Source organism: Hylaeus volcanicus, chromosome 9 (genome assembly GCF_026283585.1).
Source record: "Hylaeus volcanicus isolate JK05 chromosome 9, UHH_iyHylVolc1.0_haploid, whole genome shotgun sequence".
Taxonomy (NCBI): Eukaryota; Metazoa; Arthropoda; class Insecta; order Hymenoptera; family Colletidae; genus Hylaeus; species Hylaeus volcanicus.
Window position 1 is genome coordinate 1980255 of NC_071984.1, and position 24884 is coordinate 2005138.

General features: G+C 39.6%; 7 protein-coding genes across 13 annotated transcripts in view; 3 read left to right on the top strand and 4 right to left on the bottom strand.

The window, feature by feature from the left end:
• Positions 1 to 3075, bottom strand: part of LOC128881902 (uncharacterized) — a 10658-nt gene extending 7583 nt beyond the window's left edge. The window contains exon 1 of the mRNA XM_054133321.1: positions 2304 to 3075. Within this exon, the coding sequence (XP_053989296.1) occupies positions 2304 to 2307 (4 nt within the window). The 5' untranslated portion in view covers positions 2308 to 3075. The remainder of the gene's footprint in view (positions 1 to 2303) is intronic.
• LOC128881900 (rab3 GTPase-activating protein catalytic subunit) overlaps positions 1 to 6048 on the top strand; it is a 15706-nt gene extending 9658 nt beyond the window's left edge. The window contains exons 7-14 of one of the 2 annotated variants that reach the window (XM_054133316.1): positions 3976 to 4033; positions 4119 to 4206; positions 4259 to 4406; positions 4480 to 4660; positions 4728 to 4827; positions 4904 to 5223; positions 5302 to 5505; positions 5568 to 6048. In XM_054133316.1, the coding sequence (XP_053989291.1) occupies positions 3976 to 4033; positions 4119 to 4206; positions 4259 to 4406; positions 4480 to 4660; positions 4728 to 4827; positions 4904 to 5223; positions 5302 to 5505; positions 5568 to 5795 (1327 nt within the window). In that variant the 3' untranslated portion in view covers positions 5796 to 6048. The remainder of the gene's footprint in view (positions 1 to 3975; positions 4034 to 4118; positions 4207 to 4258; positions 4407 to 4479; positions 4661 to 4727; positions 4828 to 4903; positions 5224 to 5301; positions 5506 to 5567) is intronic. The other variant, XM_054133317.1, reaches the window with a different exon arrangement.
• A 476-nt stretch (positions 6049 to 6524) lies between these two features.
• On the bottom strand, positions 6525 to 10023 carry LOC128881899 (transport and Golgi organization protein 6 homolog). The gene is made up of 8 exons (XM_054133315.1): positions 9823 to 10023; positions 9630 to 9753; positions 9324 to 9555; positions 8712 to 9239; positions 7439 to 8638; positions 7163 to 7367; positions 6949 to 7100; positions 6525 to 6831 (listed from the first exon to the last, which is right to left on the bottom strand). Exons 1-8 carry the CDS (start codon positions 9875 to 9877, stop codon positions 6535 to 6537), a joined length of 2793 nt encoding a protein of 930 aa, XP_053989290.1. The 5' UTR covers positions 9878 to 10023; the 3' UTR covers positions 6525 to 6534.
• LOC128881908 (sorting nexin-30-like) lies at positions 10009 to 13648 on the top strand. 2 transcript variants are annotated; one of them, XR_008458217.1, is made up of 8 exons: positions 10009 to 10246; positions 10613 to 10768; positions 10839 to 10949; positions 11031 to 11195; positions 11260 to 11455; positions 11723 to 11997; positions 12304 to 12727; positions 12949 to 13648. XR_008458217.1 is itself a non-coding variant. In XM_054133335.1 (7 exons), exons 1-7 carry the CDS (start codon positions 10085 to 10087, stop codon positions 12661 to 12663), a joined length of 1425 nt encoding a protein of 474 aa, XP_053989310.1. In that variant the 5' UTR covers positions 10010 to 10084; the 3' UTR covers positions 12664 to 13648. The 2 variants fall into 2 exon arrangements, 1 of the variants encoding a protein (XP_053989310.1); XM_054133335.1 differs by having other exon boundaries at positions 10010 to 10246; positions 12304 to 13648.
• On the bottom strand, positions 13619 to 18288 carry LOC128881898 (uncharacterized). Its single transcript, XM_054133314.1, has 10 exons — positions 17526 to 18288; positions 16937 to 17055; positions 16589 to 16834; positions 16397 to 16518; positions 14942 to 16297; positions 14616 to 14825; positions 14429 to 14538; positions 14141 to 14355; positions 13815 to 14071; positions 13619 to 13756 (listed from the first exon to the last, which is right to left on the bottom strand). Exons 1-10 carry the CDS (start codon positions 17691 to 17693, stop codon positions 13680 to 13682), a joined length of 2880 nt encoding a protein of 959 aa, XP_053989289.1. The 5' UTR covers positions 17694 to 18288; the 3' UTR covers positions 13619 to 13679.
• Positions 18289 to 18435: 147 nt separating this feature from the next.
• Positions 18436 to 21077, top strand: LOC128881904 (vacuolar protein sorting-associated protein 33B). 2 transcript variants are annotated; one of them, XM_054133323.1, is made up of 7 exons: positions 18436 to 18741; positions 18804 to 19014; positions 19211 to 19434; positions 19510 to 20016; positions 20094 to 20324; positions 20388 to 20713; positions 20787 to 21077. In XM_054133323.1, exons 2-7 carry the CDS (start codon positions 18857 to 18859, stop codon positions 21048 to 21050), a joined length of 1710 nt encoding a protein of 569 aa, XP_053989298.1. In that variant the 5' UTR covers positions 18436 to 18741; positions 18804 to 18856; the 3' UTR covers positions 21051 to 21077. The 2 variants fall into 2 exon arrangements, with proteins under 2 accessions (XP_053989298.1, XP_053989299.1); XM_054133324.1 differs by having other exon boundaries at positions 18436 to 18723.
• On the bottom strand, positions 20765 to 24830 carry LOC128881901 (eukaryotic translation initiation factor 3 subunit C). 4 transcript variants are annotated; one of them, XR_008458216.1, is made up of 7 exons: positions 24693 to 24830; positions 24327 to 24432; positions 24124 to 24256; positions 23755 to 24039; positions 21640 to 23679; positions 21367 to 21565; positions 20765 to 21012 (listed from the first exon to the last, which is right to left on the bottom strand). XR_008458216.1 is itself a non-coding variant. In XM_054133320.1 (6 exons), the coding sequence occupies exons 2-6, from the start codon at positions 24417 to 24419 to the stop codon at positions 21426 to 21428; spliced, it is 2688 nt and encodes an 895-aa protein (XP_053989295.1). In that variant the 5' UTR covers positions 24420 to 24432; positions 24693 to 24830; the 3' UTR covers positions 21228 to 21425. The 4 variants fall into 4 exon arrangements, 2 of the variants coding, with proteins under 2 accessions (XP_053989295.1, XP_053989293.1); XR_008458215.1 differs by having other exon boundaries at positions 21355 to 21565; XM_054133320.1 differs by lacking the exon at positions 20765 to 21012 and having other exon boundaries at positions 21228 to 21565; positions 21640 to 23676.
• Positions 24831 to 24884: the final 54 nt, after the last annotated feature.

Genomic DNA, 24884 nt, shown 5'->3' on the forward strand with positions numbered 1-24884 from the left:
TTCCTGCACAATGCTTTGTTTAATAAAGCTTCCGGTATCAAAGCTTTTTCTAAGAAAGCTTCGTTCAATAAAGCTTCCAGTACAAAGCCTTGTTTAATAAAGCTTCCAGTACAAAGCCTTGTTTAATAAAGCTTCCTGTATCAAAACTTTGCTTGCTAAAGCTTTGTTTAATAAAGCTTCGTGCGATAAAGCTCTTTCTAAGAAAGCTTCATGTACCAAAGCTTTATCTAATAACAAAGAGTCAACGTCGGTAGTGAGATATTAAAAATTCGCGCGAAACCGTACGTTTGCACGCAAGAGACAAGAACAGAGGATACCGCGGTTTTCTTTCTCTTTTTAGCTGCGGTACGACTTCCCTAATCTGTCTATAATATCTCCATGTTCTAAATAAATCTCCATGTTCTAAAGACCTTTAGAGTCCCTTATCACGGGCGCTGTCTCTCAAGGAAATATATGTATACGTACATAGGAAGTGCAAGTAATGTAAAAAAAAAAAAATAAAAGAATCGAGGTAAGAGAATATCATGGTTCGATGGTCATAGCGAGCAGGCAACTGGGCAAGCGAACCAGTATCGCCACGCTTGTTGAATTTTCCACGAGGAAATTATAGAAATTTCTTCGCATTCGTTGCCAGATACCACGGAATTATCAGGGTTCCCGATTTTTCACGTAAACGTATGTGGAACAACCGGACGCCGACGTTTTTCGTGTTTCTTTTCCGTTGCGACCGCCCATCTGCAAAAGTTATCAATTTTTTCAGCCAGCACTTATTATCGAAAACGAGGAAAGCGAGTAAAATATTTCAAGGTACGAAGTCATTCCCATCCGCAAGAACGTCCGGAACGAAGAGCACACTGTGTATATTAGTCTCGTGTAGTACATGGTTCAAGGTCGGCCAGTATACGCCGAAGACGATACTCGATGCAAGCGCACGTAGGTACTATCATGGCTACGGTGTTCGAAGATGCGAGGAAATCCGAACAACCCATGGGTCACCATAAAACGAAATTACGCGTTTGTTCGAGAAACTTCGTTAACGAACTTCGCCGATTATTTTCTCGCGTTCATTTCCATATGCACCCTGCAAACTATGTTTTTTAGTCATCAAAAAGCAACCTGTATTTTCTGAATGTCCGAAAAGACATAACCTAACAAAATGACCGGGTACAAATGAAATCCCTAATTTTATTTATAACGAGACCTAACTTACCGTCAGAGTTTCACTAGCACGACCTGAAATTTCGAAAATTGAATAATCCTCCTTGCTTTATTTATATTAACCCTTAAATGGACAATGTTGTTTTTAAACAACATACTAAACATCACAGTTAAAATTGACCTTCTTTTATTTTTTTGTAATTTTGACAACTAGTTCTTATTTCTGAACGAATTTTGTACTTTTTTTAATGTTGGCACTATCCAATATTTGTATGCATTGAAAAGAAGTTAATGTCAAATGTCACTTTGAAGAAAACTTTTCTAGTGGCGCGAAACTTACTCGTCCATTTAAGGGTTAAAAGACCTACCACCACAATTTGAAAATCGCGACTGACTGAAACGGAAAAATACCTTTTTACCCTCGTGGAAATCCAAAAAAGTCACGTGATCAAAAATCGCGGTAGATTCAAACTACAGCTAGTTTCGTGTAAACGATAATTCCGTTGCGTTTCCACTGGCCACGCGTAATACGCATGGGGATCCACCCTAAGCTTCATTAACGCAAACGGAATAAATAAAATTAAATACCAACCGTAAGACCTAACTTACCGTCAGAGTTTCACTAACACGACCTGAAATTTCGAAAATTGACTAATCCTCCTTGTTTTATCTATATTAAAAGACCTACCACCACAATTTGAAAATCGCGACTGACTGAAACGGAAAAATACCTTTTTACCCTCGTGGAAATCCAAAAAAGTCACGTGACCAAAATTCGCGGTAAATTCAAACTACAACTAGTTTCGTGTAAACGATAATTCCGTTGCGTTTCCACTGGCCACGCGTAATGCGCATGGGGATCCACCCTAAGCTTCATTAACGCAAACGGAATAAATAAAATTAAATACCAACCGTTCGTTAACTCTATACCAAGCACTCTAATTAACAACTCCACGCATTCCACTGACGCTAAGCATCCCGACACCGTTCAGATTTGATTTACGACGCGAACCGAATCAACCAAACGAACGAATAAAACTTGCGATCGACCCACACCGACTATCCAGGTTTTCTCAATTCCTCTTAAACATCGTAAGACACTGCCCCGACATCCGAAACCGAAACGTACAAAATGTATTACTCACTCATATTTGTGGATGTTCGCGTTCACAGCCAATTTCGGCCCATGACGTTCGGGGTTCGGGCCCAGCTCTGATGGTAATCACGCAAGAGTCACGGGAGACACGAAAAACAGCCTGTTTATTTCCCCGAAACGACTTTGGTTCCGTTTACGGGCGAGACGGAATGCAGTCGAATCGGCCGATGCCACCTGTTGTACCCGCGGAGGGAAACAATAAAGACGAGGCCCGTGGCCGCGCGAGCCCGAGAAAAAAATATTGTCTCAGCGAAGTTGAACGCACGAGTAATTTTCCGGAATCGACGTAAACGTGATCCACGGATAACGACACCTTTGAAACTGACCACGGAACCGTTAACTTAGGCACGGTGGCATCGGCAGCACGGCCCTCGACTAGACTGGAAGAATTCGCCGCTGTTTGACCCCCCACTAGAATCTCGCACCGCGGCCGGAGGTAGGGCAGGATCGTAAGATAGTTCGAAAACGAGTCCTCCGTAGCTCCTTTGACCGTGAACTGCCGAACCACTGTCCCGATTTTCGGTCGGAATGCTCAAATCGTGCACCGTGCTTTCCGCATACGGGGTGTTGCGAACGAAAACGACTTCGATCTCGCGCAATGTCCAGCGCTACGTCTCCGCTTGTTTCATTTTTTTTTTTTCTCTCCTGTAATACGACACGAAAAATTTTGAAATAAATCACGGACGTCCAGGACGGGGCGATGTACGCCGTGGAATTTTTTCAGATTTTCTCGTTGAAAATCCACATTTGGAAAAATAAAAAGCCTGAAGAAATATTAGAAAAATGGGGCTAGTTTTTAAAGATTCCTAGCTCCCTTGGTAACACACATTGTAAGTCGAAACTTTTTTTCCTTCAAGATCTCACGGAACCCTATAAAAAACATATAGAAAGTTTTGCTCTAGAGCGAAAACCCAATTTTTGAAAAACAGGGTAATGATTTTTACAAGAATTCTCAAGGGTTCCCCTATCGATTTTGATCATGATCTGAAATTGTCTACAAAAAATAATTTTTCAATTCCTCGTCCAAAATGAAGCATTTTTTCTTAAATAACATGTATCCCGAATTTTTGTTGTTCATGAAAAAAAAATCCCTAAAGAAAATTTGTTTTGAAAAAAAGTGAACTTTTGAAAAAAATGTTTTAAACAAAAGTTGTACATCTCGACGAGATATGAAATTGTTGTGAAATATATTTTGTCGAAAAACGAATATTTTTCGAGATATTTTAATTTTTATTTTTGTCGACTTATCATTGCATTTTTATTGAATTTTTCTTTCGTAAACGATCAAAGTTACACCTATATGTTATTTAACAAAAAATGCTTGGTTTTGACCGAGGAATTGAAAAATAATTTTTATAAACAATTTTAGATCTCGACCAAAATCGTCGGGCAACCTAGACCTAACCCCATTCACCCGTTTAAAAAAAATTAGTTTTTTATAGAAAAAAATTAGTCACTTTATAGAAAAACTTTCTGTATATTTTTGTAGGGTTCCATGAAATCTTCAAGGAAAAAAAGTTTTAATCCAAAGTATTCGTTACTAAGAGAGCCATGGATTTTTGAAAATTAGGTAAATTTTTACAAATCATATAGCTTAAATTTATTTTACAATAATAAATTATTGCACAAAATTACAGGTTTATCTGTTTTGCTTTTTCTAGGGTCACACCAGGTTTTCCAGATTCTGTGCGAACTTGTATACTACACCAAAAGCTTCAGGTAAAATTCTATAACTCTGCAAAATGTATGTACGGTATACCTGTCTCTTGCCTTTTCATTTATTTATTATTCGTTCTGCTGTTAGATGATGAACTGCTGCATTGAAAAGAAGAAAGCCAGGGAAGAATCTGCCCATAGGTCTCAGAGTTTGGATATTGAAGATTTCGAGACAGGTGTGTTCGTACAAGATAACTCTCACGCAACAAGATTTTCACTTTGCTTTAGTTTCAACAGAATCGGAAGAAGAGGAGTTCTTTGAGTGCACAGAGGAGCAAACAAACGAGGACAACTCTACAACAAAGACACAACCAAAAGCGAAATATCTGTTGTGGAATAAACCAACAGGAAGATTGGCTAGACATCCTTCGCTCAAGTATAAATCTACTTTTTCTCTCAGTGAAATTTACTGATCTAATACTTTTTTAACAATTATGAATTTTGTTTAGACTGATCAAAACTGGGGATCCTCTTTATTTACCAGTTACGCAAGATCCTGTGCCAAAAACAGAGGATCAACTCGAGGAGGATGCTCAAGTAATGATGCAACTTGGAACTGACAAATATGCTTCGGAAATGAGAGCTAGGCTGATGAGCGCTTCGTTATTGTCTGACATGGAATCGTTCAAGGTAACACAAACTATCTTTTAATAAGAGCTAATGTTTTTACATTTTTTATTAATATTTTTAAACATAGGCAGCAAATCCTGCGGCTGTTTTAGAAGATTTCATTCGATGGTATTCTCCCAGAGATTGGATAGAAGAAGATGGAACAACCGAGTGGGATCAGCCTAAAGGTCCCCTTCCCAATTTTCTTATTCTTTAAATCGCACATAAATCTATGCATTTATATAACGAAGCTATTCGATACAGGACATCTATCCGCGAGAATGCTAATTCCTAATAATCCTTGGTCTACAACTTGGAGTTCAGCACAGCAAGTTCCCGCGCATCGACAAAAAAGATTGTTCGACGACACAAGGGAGGCAGAGAAAGCCTTGCATTACTTAAGTTCCAAGCGCATCGGGCAAGTTGCTCAGCTTCTCTTGCCAGCTTTAACCCATGCATCGCTTTATACCTTGAGTCAACAAAAACAGGATGCTCTGCCAAATCTACCGGACGTTGCGCAAAGCATACAGAATAAATTGCAGTATGCTACGAAACCCCTTCATCAAAAAATACATATATACGAGGTATCTCTAATTCATAAGCTTCTAAACGTAGAATTCTACTAGATTACAAATTTCATAGCTAAGGAAACATTTCGCTAGGAAATCGCTCGAGATATAGAAGGCGTGGAAGCTCTAGTCGCCCAAGTGAACTCCATGCATCACAAATTGGGAGGCAACGATGATTCTAAAGAGTTTACTTCGTTCCTAATTCAATTAATGCGAGGAAAGGAAGTAGAAGTGCCAGGCGGTTGTAGGGGAAACATTGGTTCCCGAATAACGGCAATGTTCAGAGACGCGCAAAAGGTTAGAAATTTTACTTATTCCAACCCAAATATTTGTTCAATTAATATTTAATTATTTTCCAGGCTGCCTTTGTAATGACTTCCGTTACTAGCAATTCTGACGTAGATGGTCTTGGAGATGGCAAATACAAAACATTTCCCGAACCCTCGTGCAAAGAGTTCATTTTGCGTACCGTGACCCCGCGACCTTCGCCAACCTCCACACCTCAACCGCAAAGGCTGTACGCATGTCTTAAACGAGATTACATTCGTTTGGCTGGTTTCTTTTCAGAGGATACTGTATTTTTATAGATCGCATTTCAATTTTTCTTGTCAGAGTATATATCGATTTTATACCTTGGACATTAGTATCCTCTGAAAACTTACAACGCATTTACCAACAAAAGACTCCAGAAATACATACGAAACGTTTAAGTTTACGATAGATGTAATTAGACTGTGGATCTTTATGCAAGCTAAAATCTTTGCACACATATCGTATAAATGTAAATAGGAATTCATTTTACTCAGCAAATATTATAATATAAACTTTTACTTTCGATAATTTTTATATTATTGCATATTGTGTGTTCTTTTATATTTAAGTTTCTAATAAGTGTGAAAAAATCCGCAGTCTAAATGTAATGCACAATTGCTAACCTCAATTTCTAACCAGGCTTCTCACGCAGAAATGAGCTTGCTTGATGAATTTGTTTCATAAAAAAGGGAATTTCGCATCTTGTTTTGTTCATTTTGGAGCTCCTAGGAATACACCTGGAACATTTGTTAATTATTAACAATTATTAGACAAAATATGAATTTGTACACATTCCCTACTAACCTCAAAAAGCAGTCGTCTGTATGCGTCTGTACTAATAGCGCCACTAGCGAGAAAGAGGAAAGTACATATTCGCGGGAAATTTGAATGTGGCCAACAAAGTTATGTTGGACAGTCCTCGGTTGAAACACGGCCTTAGATTGATGACAAATTTATTGAATAAATAAATTTTATAGAAAACGATTTATCAAAAATGTCATGATGTATATCCCGTCACGACACATCCAACAGAAACATTCTTTTCTCCAGTTTCGGTGGCGTAAATAGGAAGTCACGCACAATGTCGTCCAACTCTTCCAGGGCTAATTGAGCGTGCAAACGTAACACTGGATCCTCGCTATTGTTTCTTAAATGTTTAAGCCCACGATACAGCTCCACCAAATCTTTACCAAGGCTGGTTAAAGTGTCTTTTCCAAGCCCTCGAAGTAACAACGTGACAACCATAACCGCAGCTCGTCGACATTCGGGAATCTTGTCAGTTTTTATTATACAACTGACGCAATAGATTACCTAAAAGTGTTTGATCAAATTACATAGATGTCAATGGACATAATACGAATAATAAAAGATTTAGATTCTATTTGAAAGAAATTTAATTATGTATTCATATAAAATGTTTCTAAGTACCTCGATGAGTATGTCTCCCAATCGGAAGCCTAACACTTTACACAATTCACCTAAACAGGAAAGGCTAGAAGCGCGTACCAACGAATCTGAATCTCGTGTGGCGCACAGAAATCCGTTTACTAAGATGTTTTTGTATGCAGATGCCATTTCACCTATCGTACAATACAAAGTAATTAAAGATCCTTTAAAAGATTAGGGAAATATCTTTACGTACCTAAAGATCGCGTTACTTTTACAAGTATTTCTCCCAGTTTGATCCTAGTTTCTGTTGTTATTTCTCCAGTTGCAACACGGTTTGCCATGTCGACATATTCTTGTACCAACGTTTCTATAACTACCTGCGGGTACGATGTGGCTAAAGTGCATAGTCCGTTGATTGCTGCCAAGTATATAAACGAGTCTTCGTTTTTTAAATTTTCCTGTAACATAAAATGTACAGTGCGAAAACTATACTATAAGATAAGCTTAAAGATCGATTTATTTTACTAACTTTAAACAATTGTAATATAATCGCTTTTCTGGCAGTGGCGCACGGATCCTTATTTTCGATCAGTTTGGTAAACGTTATTAGACCATGAGCACGTACAGGAAGCAATGGATCTGTAACGTCTTTAAGCGCGTTGTTAAACATGCTCGAAGTCTTATTATCCGCTGATAAATCTCGATAATGTTTTTGCTTTAATCGACCCTGAGTTTCGATGAGTTCGATTAGTTCTCGCATCAATAATAACAACTGCTTTGGAACGTTCGAAAGAGTGCAACTATCTTTCAAAAACATTGCAAAATCATTGAATTCTGCCCAATTCAAAGGTTTCCTTCTTACGCTTAAAATCATTTTTATCAACATCAAACTAACGTACAGAATCTCGCAGTCCCCTTCGTCCGACGAATTCTGTCCTTTCTTAACGTAATTATTATATAACGATTTTATAAAAGACAATATGGGCCTTGGATTTTCTATTTGCGCTTCTTGCACGACGGATACGTTAGCTAGATTCGATAATAATTTTACCGCAGCTAACTGTTTCCCGATCCTTTCCATCATATCGTCTTCGGTTTCTAGCAAATTTTCGCCTTCCTTTTCTAATTTCATGGAATTCGATAAGAACTTCAATAAATACGAGAATAACTCCGTTGATAGCACATTGGTCGCGGACGTTAAATCGAGCAGGCTGTCCGCAAACTCTTCGTAATTAAGAGTTGCGTCTATTCCGATAATTTCAACTCTGCCTGTTGGTCCAAATCTTGACGCCAAACGCTGGCCAAAGTCTCCAGTCGAACTGTGTCCAAGCAATTCGGCGTAAACACTGTTTCTCGACGACTCTTCGTGCAAAAGTCTCAGTACAAGTTGCTTGATTTTGGACTTCAGCGGACAAGCACTTTGCCTGACGTTATTATACAAGCAAAATAATGGAACGGCTACTTTCGTTAAAAGTTCGCACGGCAGCTGTTTAAATTTAGCTTCTACGGTTACGAAACAATTCATCAAAATTTCGATACACCTTTCTACTTCGTCTTCGTTCTTTATTATATCTTGTTTGTTTATTGGATTGACGAGTAACGAGTCGCATATGACCTCCATAATATTTTTAATACAAACATCGGGATTGTGCTCGTAAAGAGCGATAATGCAACAATTTGCTATTGTCGACGAGTACTTTACTTGTTTCGTTGTTAAAAGATTCAGTATCTGGAACAAATGTAAAATGGAATGCTTAGAAAAATGTATGAATGATTAACAGACAGATGTTTGCGAACTATACCTGTGGACATATAGCTTGATAATAATTATCAGGATCACTGCCATGAGTAGCAGCTATTAGTCTAGAAACAGTATCCAATTTGTTCCAGTGTTCGCCAAAATCCAAGACATCCTCGCAAACAGCAGTCGCGAGCGAAACAATCCCATTGGGTTGCATAAGTTGGTGTATTAAATATTTACGAGTTTCCCTTTGTAGCCATTTTGGTGCTCCTTTCATACCGAGAATTACCATAAATTCTTTCATACTCATAGACATCGGACAGCTGTTCAATAATTGCTGCATTAAACCAGTGAACAGGTCCTGGTCCTTTTTTAATTTATTGTACAAATCTGTCGTCATTTTAAATTCATTTTCGCTTGTATTTTCTGCTGATGTTGATTCTTCTAATGGCTTCATCAGTGGAGCATGACTTAATTGTAAAAGTGCAGCTAATAAGGGACCTATTTGAACGAGCACTGCAGAATGGAACATGATATCATTGCTCAATTCCATGAGAGAATGTACTGTGAATGTCAGTCTTTTGTACTTCTAAAATGAATAATATTTGAGTAAGAATTAGATATTTATCGACCCAATATATATTTTATAATTAACGAGATTAGATTTTTGTACCTGTAGATCTGTTACATTTTCTTTGCATATCTCAGAAGCTCTAGGGCATAGTTTCACCATGTTGTTTCCCACTCCAGGTAACAGAGCGGGTATAATTCCTATTGCAGTTACCAATTCTATGGCGACTCTTAAAGTATGGAACTGCTTAATACTGAGTAAAGACTCTTCATTAGATATATTGGATGTTTTTATTGTTTGTAATACACGCACAACTGCTCGTAGATATTGATACCTAAAAGCACAAGGGAATTAATTGTAAAATTTTTTGTAGGATTCATACATCAGATGCGGATGATTATACATCACCTGATATCCGAACCATTTTCATAGCGAATATCATCTGTTATAAACTCTTTGTCATGTTCTGGTAAAGTGGGTAATATTTTTAGCAGGATGTGTTGCAGTCTGCCATCAAAGTTTTCAATTTCTTCTACAAAGAGGAATAGTATGTTAAATTGTGTACAGAGTAATTAGTGAATATATAGAAAGAGATTTGTACCATTATCAGTTTTATCGACTGTTGTCAAAGAGAGTAATGTTTCGTTGTAGTCCATCTTATTATAACCAATTTCTCATACAAAAATAGAAAGTAATAACTAATGTAAAGACGGAATTGTTTTTAACCGTGCTATGTGCCTCACAGTTTTCCAGTGCGCATGATTAAAAAACTGATTGCTATAATTCGAGCTTTATCACAGCTGTGACGCACACTGGCGCACGTCGTTGTGCGTCGTTGCTTGAGGTTGCTTGACAGTTCAAAGATGATGACTTCCTCGCAGACCAAGTTGGATTTAGGCGAGAAGGACACGGAGGACTCGGCGATTTTGGAAGTAAGCACAGTCGCGGTCGGGGGTATCGTCAAACAGGAAAGCCGCGATGGAGATTTCCTCTCCAATTGTAGCAACTCCGTCGATGGTTCAGTGGTAAGAGCATAACCTGAAACAACTTTTATAGTTGACCTTAATTACACCAAGAGTCCGAATTAACATGAATAACTGGCATCTCCAACAAGGATAATCCAATTTGCATGTAGCAGTAATACTACAGAAACTATATTAAAGATTACAGTGTAAACAAACACAGTCTATGAAACGTTCCCATTCAAAATTTCTCTTCGATCCGCACATTTACAAACACACATTATCCCATCTAAAAGAATTCTGAATTGCTATCGGTAAGTAGAGCTCCTAGTACGTGTACATGTATTCCATTCTTACAGTACTATAAGATAGGTAAAGTAATGGAAAGTATATGGAAGTACACAACATATGGTCTCTTAACATGTTTAGATTGCATCTCCTTCCATCGATAGTTTCTCTACTCTACCGGAGCAAGAGATATCAGACTTTCAAATAGATTCTCGAGATCTTCAAGTGAAAGTGGACAATCCTCAGAAACATCTGGAAACACTCGAGACTTACATTACCTTTCGTATAACAACAACGGTAAGCTTAATTCTACTATAATATAGACTTTCTTAATATTTTTTTTAACACTATATCTGTGTTATCTTAGTCCACAAGAGCAGAATTCGACGAGGGAGAGTACATCGTTCGGAGACGTTACAATGATTTTATTTGGCTGCGACAGAAATTGGTGGATTCGTACCCGACGCATATCATACCAGTAATCCACTGCTCACTTGTTTACCTTTAGAATAATCTTATAGTCTGCGGGAAGAGTTGCATATCGATCTTATTATTACAGCCAATGCCTGGGAAACATACGCTACTCGCACAGTTGGATCGCTACTCTAAGGAATTCATTATAGCACGGATGAAGCTGTTACACGTATTTCTTAACAGAGTCGTTAATCATCCCATTCTAAGCTGCGACAAAAATCTGCAGATCTTTTTGACCGCTAAACCTGCGGTAAGCGTATCTTACGAAGCTTTATCCGGTACACTTTCGGATATTATATTTCCCTTCTTTGTAGGAGTTTCTTATACATCGTAAAAATCGTGCAAATGTTCTTGTAAAAATGACCGATTCTTTACAAAACATAGCGAGCACGTACACCATGAAACAACATCAATACGAGCTCGAGCAAATTCGAGATTATTGTACAGCCTTAAGCGAAAAATTAGGAACTATAGATAAGATAAATCATTGTATACACAAGGAGAGACAAGGTAAAAAGCAAATTATATTGCAAATTATATTGCAAATTACAGCGAACTGTGGAAGTATTTATACTTCATAACGATTTTAATTTGTTGTTGATATTTTTTAAAAATAAATATCACACTCTACTTATTGATAGAAATATATCGATTAAACTTTGAATCGAAATAAACTTTAAAAAATTAATTATCACAACGGATAGTTTTATCGATAAGTATCCTGTAATATTTATTTTAAAGGAAACAGTTAATCGAAATATTTTTTATCCGAATCAGACTATTTGCTCGAGTTGCATCAACTGCATCCAATATTCACCTTGTGGGCAACTTCTGAGCCAGAACTGGCTCCTATTCTGCTGGCGATTGCAAAGGCGATAGAATGTAACGCAGTGGCTCACCAGAAGCTTTTAGAAAATGTTCCGAACGAAGAGCGAGAATACATTTCGTACATAGACGCGGTCAAGAGCGCGCTATCTCGGCGTGACTCGATGCAAATCAAATACGAATTGATCGTCGAAGATTTGGCAAAGAAAAGACTGGAAAAGGATCAAGTATGCGCCATTGAATGCACTCAATGTTATAGTTTAAATCAGTGATTTTCACACTTTTTAAAAATTACGCTTCAACACGTTGAAGGAACTTAAAAAACCTATTCTAAAAATGAGATGTTAAAGAAAATAAGTCTGGATAGGATTCCTGAATTTTAACAAGGCGGCAACAACAAATACCATGACAAATTTTGGGTTAGGTCTGGGTTAGGTCTGAGAAATTTTAGCATTATAAGTGCTTTGAGATCACTGGTTTAAAACGTAGCAATGAATTACAATGATTACTAACAAGCAAAATTGTTCGAACAGTTAATGGGCGTTACAAGCGGTGCAACATCAGTGCAAAATTGGGGTGGATCGATTTGGAAAGCAGAGTCGCGCGATGAGAAGCTGGAAAGACTTGGACAGACGATACCACGATTGGCTAAGCAGGCAGAGGTGTTACAGGATCGCGTGGAATGCGCTAACGAGAATTTACGCAGCGATTTACAGAGATGGAACACGGAGAAACAAACGGATTTGAAAAATATGTTGATCTCGACGGCGGATCGACAAATACGGCATTACCAGCAATGCATGAACGCATGGGACGAGGTCCTCACCGATTTGAAATTGGATGGAATAGTGTCGGATGTTAGCGTGGGACCACCCATGAAGATACCTGTTTGAATTGGCACAACTCCCCCGTCTTGGGCTCACGTACACACAGTAAACACCTCGTGCATTTACAAAGGTAAACACGTAAACGTAAAACGTTTGCCATTGATAACGGAAATTTTATTGCATTTAAGAAACTGACCTTACCAGCTTCAACGTCACTGCTTCAGCAATTAAATAACTTTGTCTCTTAAGTCTTGAATGTTCTTTGTCGAAAGTTACGATCGGTACTTACATAAATTACAAGTTCGTTAGTTAGACGCACATGTTGCACATTCGTATAACGTATTCGCTTAGTTTTCAGATATAAAAAGTTCACGGTGAGATGGCTTTATAATACAATAAGATTGCGAAATGACATGAGAAATTAAATTAAAGTATTTAATCCTACAAGTATAACTAGGGCAAATTTTGGCATAGAATCGATCAAACTTTTTTCGCGTATTTTCCTTTAGATCGCCAGTTAAGTTTGGGGACCAAGTACTAAATGATTTTTACGATTTCTCGTTTCTCTTACTTTCAATCCACGTACAATACATTCATTGACAATCAGTTTTAGTTACCCATATCTGGTAGTTACCAAAGTTATCTATATACCATAGATAGTTAACGTAGCGTAATGCTAGAATATAATTTACAAATCAGAGCAAACGCTTGCAATGTTCGTTGTATCGTGTACCCTTATCTATATCGTTAAGTTTTGGACAATCCACGCAGCAGCACTTAACAATCAACTTAACCATATTCTCATGAAAACAAAAAGAAGCACATTATCTATACAACGTATTATATCGGCTGTTATTCATACTTGGGACTAATGAGTCTTGAGATGGTTATTATATATTGTATATACATACACGCACACGATATATATAGTACTTATGTGTGTGTGTGTATATGGGGTACGTTTCCAATACATCCATTACAATGTACACGTTATCGTAATAATAATGAAACTCTTAGATTTGTATCAATAAATAAATTATTGTTTGCAACATATCGTTGATTCGACGGTTACCTTATTCGATTTAAGTATAATGCGACATTGGCTTTATATATAATACCACCAAATTGTCCAAATCGTACAGTCTAGTTATGGATTCACCTGTAAAATATTTTATTTATTTTCGTCATTTATAAATGATATATCTTAAACCACTCACCTGCTATGCTCATCTCGTTATTCAAGAACCGTACAGTGTGCGCGTATGGTTGCTGTATCTTTTCCCTCAACTTTGGCGCTAAACGTCGAGTCGGGTTCCACAGAGGACTCCGAAAATTCGGAACGTTCGTGCAGTTCGATTTCCAAGATTCTGGTTTCACCTCCTCCATCGGCAATACGTCCGTTATTCTATACTGGTTCGTGTCGATGTTCCACGTAAATTTGCAGCCCACTTTGTACTGTTTTCTTTCTTGAGAACTGCGCACATTTCGCATACGTTAACGCTCAAAGTACAACAAACACCTCCAAACGTAAACCGATACTAACCACTGTGTTTGACTACCAATTTCGCTAGCCTGGATTTTCATGATCAACAAACAAATAATATCCCCGCTCAACGCGCATACGTCTATTATCTCGATGTCGTAATCGCTGCAATGCCAGTATCTCTTTTTAAATCTCGTACAGATCCAGTCAGCGATGTGGTGACAGAACGTTTCGATGTCGAAACTTAATTGGTTTATCGACACGCTAGGTACTATCTGAAAATATATTCAATTCTCAATTAAAATCTATTCGACTCCTCTTTATTCCAATTTCATTTAAAATGCCCACCAATTTCTCAGCCTTGCTGTTGCTGATCATTTGCATTTGAACGTATCCAGATCCATGAACGAGCATAGGAAGCACGCACTGATAGCTCACGTATCCTCCAGTCTCTTCATCTGCGAAATATCGTGTACAGATTTTCTTACTCGCTGCTAGAAACACGACTTAGGTACGCTCTATCGACTAAACGTACCTTCGACATCCGTGATCACAGATATAATTTCGTCATCAAGTTCGACGTAGCTCCTCTTGAAGTGTTTAGTGCATTTTATGACAGGATATTGTAAATCTATTTTTGGGACCAGTGGCGAACCATTCAGGGAATGTTTGCCCGTACGATCTCTGTTTATACCTCCGTTAGGTAGTTGATTCTGATTCAGCGGACGTAGAACATTCTTCTCAGCTGAAAATAGTTGTACAGTTACATCAAGTGTTGTTCCATCCCTTACAGGGATCGGTAAGGGTGCAGCGAAACTTATTTTAATGATCATTGAAATGACCACCCTAGTAACCATTTACCTGAATCGGTGATTAAGTCGTTCGACACCCCGATGTCTTGGCTGACGCCAAAATAATCCGTTTCGCTTTCGTCGGAGTCCACCCAGTGCTTCCTACCGTTTGGCATTACAGGCGACATCGGGGACGATGGTATCTGGTGTATCGAGCAGCCACGATCCTTGAATTGATCCCGTATATGCTTGAAAGGGATTATGTTCTCGGCGTCCTCCGTTTCGTCGCGGAACTCGTACTTCTTGTCGGCGAGTCTGCGTTTCCTGAACGAGCTGAGCTTCTCGCAGGTCTCCTGCGCCTCGTCCGTGAACTCGTACGCTTTCTCCGCCTCGAGGGTGAGCTTGTGCGTGGCTCTCGTTCTCGATTGCGCCGGGTTGACGATGGGCGGGGGAGAGTGGAGATTGGACCGTTTCCGAGAGCTGGGATGCCAGAAGGATCGCTTGACGGGAGGGGACATCAAACGCGAGGAAGAAGGGCCCATGGAGACGGAGTGAAGGGGGAAATTAACGGAAGTTACGTTGTTATCCTTAGAAGCACCTGGTTGCGGAGAGTAGGGACGCTGACTGCGTATGCTTTTATGACTAGATTCGGAATTTCGGGTCTTGAGGATGTCCGAGGGCGGGGTGAGGATCGGCGAGGACCACGGGGTCGTCTTGAGATCAGAAGGAAGCCTTTGAGGCGTAGACCGCGGCGAACACGACGGGTGCTTCACTAGAGTAATTAAATCGCTACCAATGTTAAGTTCCTGGGACATGTCCTCGCAGAAGTCCTGCAGGATCTTGTCCCTAACGGATATCGCTTGCTGGTCGATTCTAGATCCCGTACTCGCGTTACAGCATTTATATTCTAAGGTATCCGAATATTCACACAGCTTAACAGTCACAGCATCGGCAGACTTATTTATATCACAGACATAATCGCTTTGACTACTACTTGAGGTATTCGATGGATCACGAGCTAACTTATCGTCTACTTTAATTGTTTCTTCTAAAAAGTCATGTTCCGCACTCGGGGACTGCTCGACCGCGCACTCGGACGTACCTACTTTCTCGTCTGAGCTTTCGTAACGTTCCACCTTCGCGTAATGCGCGTCCTCCACGTCACTCATGTCCAATGGCACCGTGTCAGGCATCACAGTGTCCTGCTTATCACAAGTCTTCTGGTTCTTGGACTTCGGAATGTCCAAGTCCACCTTCAGCACGTGTAAAAAGTTCCCCGCGTTAACCACCACGTGGTTCCAATAGTTCAAACAGACCGCTGCTCGGAACCTCGGGTACGGGGAAGTTACTTCGTAGGTAGTGTGAACGGTGAGTCCGTGTTGGAGACAATCGTGTCGCAGACAACCGTCCCAATTTGCTAGCAACTCTGTGAAACATCAAACTCTCATGAAACATCAAACTCTCATGAAACATTAATTAATATTCGTTCGGTACGAATGCACGTTGTGTCGTAATACGTTGTTACCTTCGAAATCCTCTTGAAAGGATTCTGCAACTTTCAAACAATCTTTGCAGTTCTCGAGAGACGGTATCGTGGTTATCGTTAAGTATGCTCTGTCCGTTGGTTGGAGATGCAGCCAATTCGTACTAAAAATTCATCGTAATCAATTACGGATAATACGATACAACGAATATATTCAACCAACGAAACACTAACCATAGGCCGTGTATCACTAGTTTGTTCCGCTCCATCGGCCATTGCGATATAACGATACTAAGTTCCCTGTGGATCGTGTGATTACCAAAAAGCGTAACCTGCGCGACTTTCCGCGCGATATAGTTCGGAGTGAAAGCCCACCAGTGTAACAAATATTTATACGTAGAAGTATTGCGGCACACATCCATCGTGTATGTGTACGTAAGTAAAAACTGACCACACTGCGTCAATCCCATCACGACATGTCTTAAATAACAACGGTTATTATTATTATAGAATATATATGACAGCATTGCTTTCTTTAACATTGCTTCGGTGTCATACAAGTATGTAAATGTTGAAACGTACCCTGCTTCTAACGCAGACTTTGGGATTACATGCAGAAGCAGTAAATGTCTCCGTGGAGGTACAGTAGTAAACAGTCTTTCCTCTGTTGCATTATTGTGCGCCGATAGACAGCCTCTGATCTACAAAAAGAGATTGATTCACAATGCCAAGGGTGTATTTTACGGAATAAAACAGAGCGATAAAACTGGCTAGAGAAATTAATACTCAGAAAAAAGTTATATTACCTACAAGATTGCTCGATACGCTTAATTTACGGGTGTACTTAACTTAATTTTAATTCACAATTGTTTATGTTTTTCTCTCAAGTGTCTACAGATCATGCAATAATTACAATAACGAAATTAAAAGAAACTAGCATGGGCAAGAACAAAAGCACATTTTTTCTTGCAACCATTGAAAGTTTACCACAGTGTGAACGCGACAAGTGTACTAGACCATCGAGAAACAATAAAACATTCTTTTCCTCGAAGATATCCTAGTACAACTTTGTTTGTTACTCGCAACGGGGACGTATTTTGACAGATCTGGTATGGGGTCTGTCTGTCAGTTTCGTTATCGCTATGCAGGTTGAAGGTTAAGCAGTTCCTACCTCTCTTAAAAATAGCTTCTGTAAGAAATGTCTTTTGCTACGACGGTGAGACAGACACGGCTTCTGGCCTATCATAACGTACTCCGACGCCGACCGTTCAGAGGTAATATCAGAATACCATTCATTGCAACAATCTGAGGTAGTGTCGGAAAACGATGCGTCCGCCATTTTTAAATAACCCTACTGGGAGATACGCGTGAGCCCGACAGCGTCGAGAGCACAAGTGTCGGGAACAACGCGATTCGCCACGATTCGGCCAAGTATACCGCATAGGCGGACGAATTGTTACTCTATTCGAATTGTTTTCGACGCTCTCCTCGCGAGAAATATGCGACTACAATGTCAATTTGACATTGTGATCGTTCGATGGTTCGAAACAATAATCGGAGAAAGTCGGCGAATATTTTCGATCGGCTTTGACGACTTTCTCGATTAGAATATTATTAAAATGCGTATCTGTCAATAGCAAATCTGATTACTTATCGGATTTACCTCATAGAATAATACAAATTGCTATTATTTATTTATTTCTATTCGAGACAATTACCGGTATGATGACCGGTGGCGCCATCCGTGGCGAAATGTCGTAGTGAAATTAGTTCTCGCTGCTGCTACTAGATGGCGCCATTAGCTAAGGGATATAAATTCTGTCTAAATTAAATAACTATTCATGCAAATAATGAATTTTGATGTATTATCTAATATATGGAAGCGTTATAAAGCTCAGGATCCTACTAATTATGTAATAAAAAATAAGTTTTTAAAAAGGTATTTGTAGCGTCATCTAGCGGCGAAAGTGAGAACTATATTTACTACAAACTTTGGGCGTTTGCCGCTAGATGGCGCCACCGACACATGATAATTAATAATTTTTTTTTTGCAATTAATCCATAATTAATATGTTTTCTTGCTTTATAACACTCTAATGTAATAGTTAATATTCCAAATTTATCATTTCTCTGAATAGTTATTTAATTATTATCGTTACTTTATCAAAGTTTCTAGGTTATATCTGATGTCGTTATTACGACAAGTGTCGCAAAACACTACGTCAATAAAACATACAATATTTTTTAAACCGTAGGGGCTAAAGAACTTTGATGTTACTTTTCCGTAGCAGCAAGCAGGGATGCACAATTATTAAAATGAACGAAATATGGATAATTTCATGTAGCGCAACAATGTAGCTAGTCACAGCGTAAATAAGCATTTTTTCGTACGTAAACCTTTCATCCTCTGATTTTTAATACTCGTTACTGATTTGGAATAATATTTCAGACGTATACTGAAGGTAATGCAGGAATTAAATGAATTTATATAACTGGTAAAAGATGGATATCACACTAGATGATAGATTAAACGTGCTGCAACAGATAAGCCAAAGAAAGCTCATTGAAATATTGGACACGATCCCTGGGACAAAAGACCTGGTGATCGAGCAGAAACTTATGAAAATCCTGGATAGTTTTGTAGGAGTTTCTGTACTCAAGTAATAGTTTCATTAAATACTCTGATTACTAGGTCATTCAAATAAAAGGACTGATTCTTATGAAACTATAACTTATCAATAAATTAATTACAAGCTACAACCTTAGAACTTTAAGAAGGCTTTAAGCTTTTGTTCATATTTGAATCATCTGGTATATCATTTTAAAATACACAGAGTAATAATGTCTTTGGTTTAGACGCTATGGAATCGATAAAATATATAAAATGGAACAAGGTCTGAAACTTTCAAACTCTCAACGCATATTTCTAGTCTCCAGTGATTTGATTTCTTGTAAAAGGGTATTAGATCAGATACAATCAGAAATCTCTCCAAATATCAGACCTCACGTACAAGCATGCCACCATATTCTAGTTGCTCCATTTGTACCGACAGTTTTGAACACAATTATAGAGGAAGAGGGTAATTATTTACGTTATTAAAAATGATAATCGTTATTAGGTCTGCATTGAGGTAAGAATGTTGATGTTTGTTTAGGCTTGTCCGGATTAGTCACCGTACGAACGTTATCATGGGAATTTATACGATTAGACGGAAACGTCTTATCTTTAGAAAATCCTATGTTTACCGATCTTTATTATCACAAAGATACTACTCTATTGCCAGCATTGGCGCGTGGCTTATGGTCGTTGCAGCTTATACTCGGCTCGCCCAAGCTTTTAATTTCGTTTGGCAAACACAGTCAACAAATAATAAAAATTATGGAATCCATGAACCAATGTTTAGGCTCGTCTAATATCGAAAATGAGATAGGAGCTTTAATTTTGATGGACAGGAATTGCGATTTAGCCACTCCTCTCTTAACTCCCGTAACGTACTCAGGGCTACTGCACGAAGTTGTAGAGATAAATGTGGGTACTGGCGTTTTGGGCAAATCACAAACCAAGTTAGAACCAGAGAAAGATCAGATTTACGGAGAAGTAAGAGACACACCGTGCAGCGATGTATTTCCTATTTTACACGGGAAGGCTAAGTCTCTAAAATGTATATTTTTACATTTGTATACGTTCCTCTCATAGATTCGATTTCTATGCAAATTGGTAATATGTACTGTGTATTAGCTGAACAGGATGCTATACAGACGATGAAGTTGTCCGAAATGGAACGATACGTGGCGACGAGATTGCAGAAAACCAGAGATATGACGCGTCAACTGGCCTTTCATATTTCTGCTTGTCAACTCATCGCTGATACGCTAGGTTCCGATTTTCAGACTTTGCAGAAAATAGAAAAGTTTATACTTGAATGCAAGGAGAGAAAAGAATGCTTGGCTCATATAGAAAGACACATAGGTACGTAAACATTATTATTACATAATATCGCGGTATTATTTAAAAAAAAAATAATATTTCCAGACGATCATCCATTGAGAGCTCTACGTTTACTATGTCTGTTGTCCATCGCGAGCGACGGAATCACGCAAAACGAGCTACACTCTATCCAGAGGCTACACCTTCACGCGCACGGTTACAAACACATACCGTTGATGTACAAATTGCAAAGTATAGGTCTGTTAAAGTGTAGAACGGAAAATATTTTGCACAAATTACCAAACTGGACCAGCGAATGGAACAACAATGCTCAAAAGCTGAAACTTTTGCCTAGCTATACCAAACAAACGGACCAGAAAGGACACGCGTGTCCAAGTTACGTATTCAACAATGCTTACGTTCCTGTGATCGTCAGTATCGTTCTAACGAGAGTTCATTATTTCGCTCTTATTCGTAATTAACGCGCAGTTTACATCTCTACAGGCTCAATTATTAAACATCGTTGTAAGTCAAGAGAAGGACCCTAGGAGTCTCGAAGAACTGGGAAATTTATCGAACTGCGTCGTGAATGGTCAACGCGGTTCGTTGCTGCCGAAGATGGTGGTGATATGTATCGTAGGAGGTATCACCAATGCCGAAATAGCTGCTTGCAGATTTATAGAAAAGTCGACCGGTATTCGACTTGTTCTCGCGTCCGACAGCGTAACCACTGGAAACAAAATACTCGAAACAGTTCAAGAGATATAATATCTAAAGACTGCCACGAAAATAAAACACCGTTAATAATTAGACTGTGGATGTTTATGCAAAATAAATCTTTGAACCAAAATAGGAAATTATTTTACTCTGCGAATATTATACTGTATGCATTTTATAAATGTTTTATTAATACATAAAAATCCGCAGTCTAATCGTTTATTCTCGTACTGTAGAATTCGAATGTTTTATATGTAAATAGTAAAAATGAAAGATACGGAAGTATGGATAATTTCAATGGTACAGTGAAACTATACGCGTTACTTTGTATACTGTTATTTCCAACATTATTTACATGAGTGCGTACACGATACAACGATCCAGTTCGTCAAACACCCAAGTAAATAATGTCCGATATTATCTGATTTAATAATTTCGATTCTCCTCTCGGTTACGGTCGCGATCGCGATCGCGATCGCGTCTTTGACGGCCCCAATCTTGTCCCTGTCTGTTGTAATTCTGCCGGTCGCGGAAGTTTCCTTGGTTTCCTCTCGAGAAGAAGTTTCCTGCAACAAAAGGGCCATTAAAAAGAAAGCCTCGAAAGCGAGAAGACCTCTCCCAAGGTATTTCTTTCGATTACCTTGCTTCATTTCAAAGATGCGTTCGTTAGAGTCAACGAAATTGTTCACTTTATCCGTAAGCTGTAACGCCAGCGACTGGAGACGGCTTGGCTCGCTGCGATGCATCACGACGGTCTCCGTTGGGTCGTCCAAGGACGCCATGAGCTCCTCGTTGATGATCATTTTGCTGATGATGGAGTGGACGATGGGTCGCTTCAGTTGAAACATCTCCGCTAGCTTGGGCATAGAGATAGAATCGTAGACGTGCGAGTACGTGAACAGATACGTCCTCAGCGCTTCCTCCTTGATCAATCTCGTGAGCATGTCGCGTACTTTGTCCGCTTGGTAGAAGAGATCCCAAACTTTGGCGTTCATTTTCTCGTTGATGATGAAATTGTTGCACGCCGACCAGTTTCCATTGCGCATCGCCTTCGCCGCGGCTACGACGTGCTCTCTCATGGACTCGGGAGGACCTACCAGCGACTGTCGTTCGCTCGACCTTAACTGTTGGTAGAAAGTCTTTGAGATCATTCTTCTTCTCGCGTCGAACTCGTGCGCAGCCATGTACGGGATTTCGATGAGCATAGCGGAAACCAAGTAGACGCATTCGAGGAGCTCCAAGTTGATGTGCATGTGGAAAGGCATCTGCCTCTGCTTCTCTATCTTCTCCTGCTCCTTGCTGCGCTCGTGTTGCCTCTGAGGAAGAAGACCCTGCGCTAGAAGCTCCTTCACCTTTCCTGTTACCATCAAATCAACCAAACAGTTGTGCGCGTCTTTGATGTTCGCGTGTCGGAACGCGCACAAGCCCAGGTGCGCGATCGTTCTGTTGTACAAGATTTGCGTGGCCGGGTCGGAGTGCTGAATAGTCTCCTGCAGATGGGACATCAGGATAAGGTCGCGCGCCTGGAACCAATTGTCGTGAAGAGCGTGGTGATAAATATGGGAGAGAATAGCGCGAGTTCTGAGCCTGTCCGTTCCATCGTGAGCGTAAACGTATTTACAAAGCTTCTCCATAACTTGAACGGACGTCACGACTTCGGGACCGATTTCTTTATCCTTTTGCTTGAGAACGTTCGGATCGAATTTGTAATACAGATGCTCGATTTTGCGTAGATACACGCGACAGAGTTCGGATACGTTGCGTTGCCTTTCCAGATACACTTGGACTTTGTCTATTATTTCGGACACTTGCTTCTCGTCTTTCAATCTTTCGACGTACTCGTTGCTGTGCGGATCGCACTCCTTTAACAACTTGGTGAACTCCTCGTCTAATCGTTCCACCAACGTCAACACGCATCCGTGTATCTTGTACGGTGGATTCTCGAATTCCTCTCCCTCCTCGTTGATCACCTCCGAGATTATCATGTTCTTGGTCTCCAACAGCATGTCCAGCATCTCTGTTATACGTTCCAGAATCTTCGACCAATACTCGGGCTTCATCGCGTCCGAGACTTTAGGATTGTAATCGAAGATGGAGGAGACGATGGAGAACTTGATCTTCACTGCCACAGCTGGACCAAGATTGTGAGTGTCCGCTATGCATTGCAATTCGTGCAGCAGCTCGATCTGCTCGCGTCTGTCTGTACGCTTTTTGCCACGAGCCGCGATGATTTCGGAGAGCTTCTTCAGCACGGCAGCCACGTTAATTTCGGCGTCCTTCGCGAACATTTTGGGCTTCTCGGATGGAATAGCCACGCCGCCTTTAACGGTCTCCCATTCGCCTTCTCCGTCGTCTTCGTCCTTCTTCTTCTTTCGTTCCTTTTCTTTGCGCTCCTTTCGTTGTTCCTTCCGTTTCGCCTTATCCTCGTCTTCTTCTTTGTCAGCCATCTTATTCTTGATGAATCGTTCTCGTATGTTTTGATATTGGCCCTCGTCCTCGCTGCTTGTACTTTCGCTATCCGAGGAGCTGCCCCAATCGGACTCGCTTTCGCTGCCATCTTCGCCATCCGTCGCACCCTTCTTGAATTTAGATACATCCAATTCGCTCGCTTCGGAAGCAGATTTCTTGAAACCGCTTACTATGCCGTCGTCCTCTTCCTCGGATTCTATCACTTCTTCTGCTAAAGTAAATACGAAGTATTACATTATTTTATTATGTAAAAATTTACACGCATTTATACGTCACGTGTCTTTACGTTTGTCTTCCTCTTCGTCGTCGTCTTGATCTGGATTTTCTCTGAACTTGGCTATATCTTCTTCGAAGTCTTTGTTATGTTTACGAAGTTTTTGCCGTAACGAAGTCAACGACTTCGAGTTGTTCTTCGACATGTTCTTACGTCCCTCGCGATCCTCCCACACTTCGTTGATAAAGTCCTCCATCTCTACCAAACATCGGACGTAGAAACGTGGCGTCTGGCCACTTTCTTCTTTTGTAATCACCGGCAATGCCTTCTGATAGGCACGCGTCAAATCCTCGAAACCTACGATCGTAAAGAAAATGGTGAACTCCGTTTTAATAATAAATTCCGTACTTGTAAGTGATGCTGATTATCATAAATACTTACTGGAAAGCATGCTACTCATATCTTTAATCTTCTTATAATTTCTTATTAGTTTGATCAAATTAGCGATCTCCTCGTATCTTTTCTCTTTTGTCGAGCGTACCACCCGCTTAGTTTCTTCTTCTTCATCGCTGAACTATAAAAAAAAAGTTAGATAAATAACCCTGGTTCGAGTAAAAATCTAGTTGGTAGGAAATTATATTTACTGTGAAGGCTGTAGCCGGTGCCCTCTGAATCTGCTCCTCCTCAGAAGCGCTATCAGACTCAGAGTCTGAACCAGTTGCAAAGAAACGACTCATATTGCTAACTTTACTGCAACATACAAGTCAAACACAGTTAATAGAGTTAATTAAGTACTTAAATGCGTTCTAAAGCAAAATTGATTTCGTCAAAAGTTGACAAAATCACTTTTTGTTTACTAAAACACGATGCAGGAAAGCAATTATGTACTCGTGTTGTCTTTAAACACATGGTGCAGTAACTTAACCTCTAAAGCTCAACAAAACGCTTATGAATAGATAGAATAGAAACTATCTTAAAAATATCAATTATATCTATTCTATGATAATTACCAACTATAAAATTATTCGTTTTCTTGTCCTTCAAAGGGCAGAACCACTGATAGGTTAGAATGACAACCAGCTGAACCAGCCGACATTAATGGCGGAAGCGCAAACTGGCACAGACCAATCAGAGAGTGACGTCACGCGTGTTTTTAAAACGAACAACTAAATTCGCTTTAATGATTTTCTTGATACGAATAT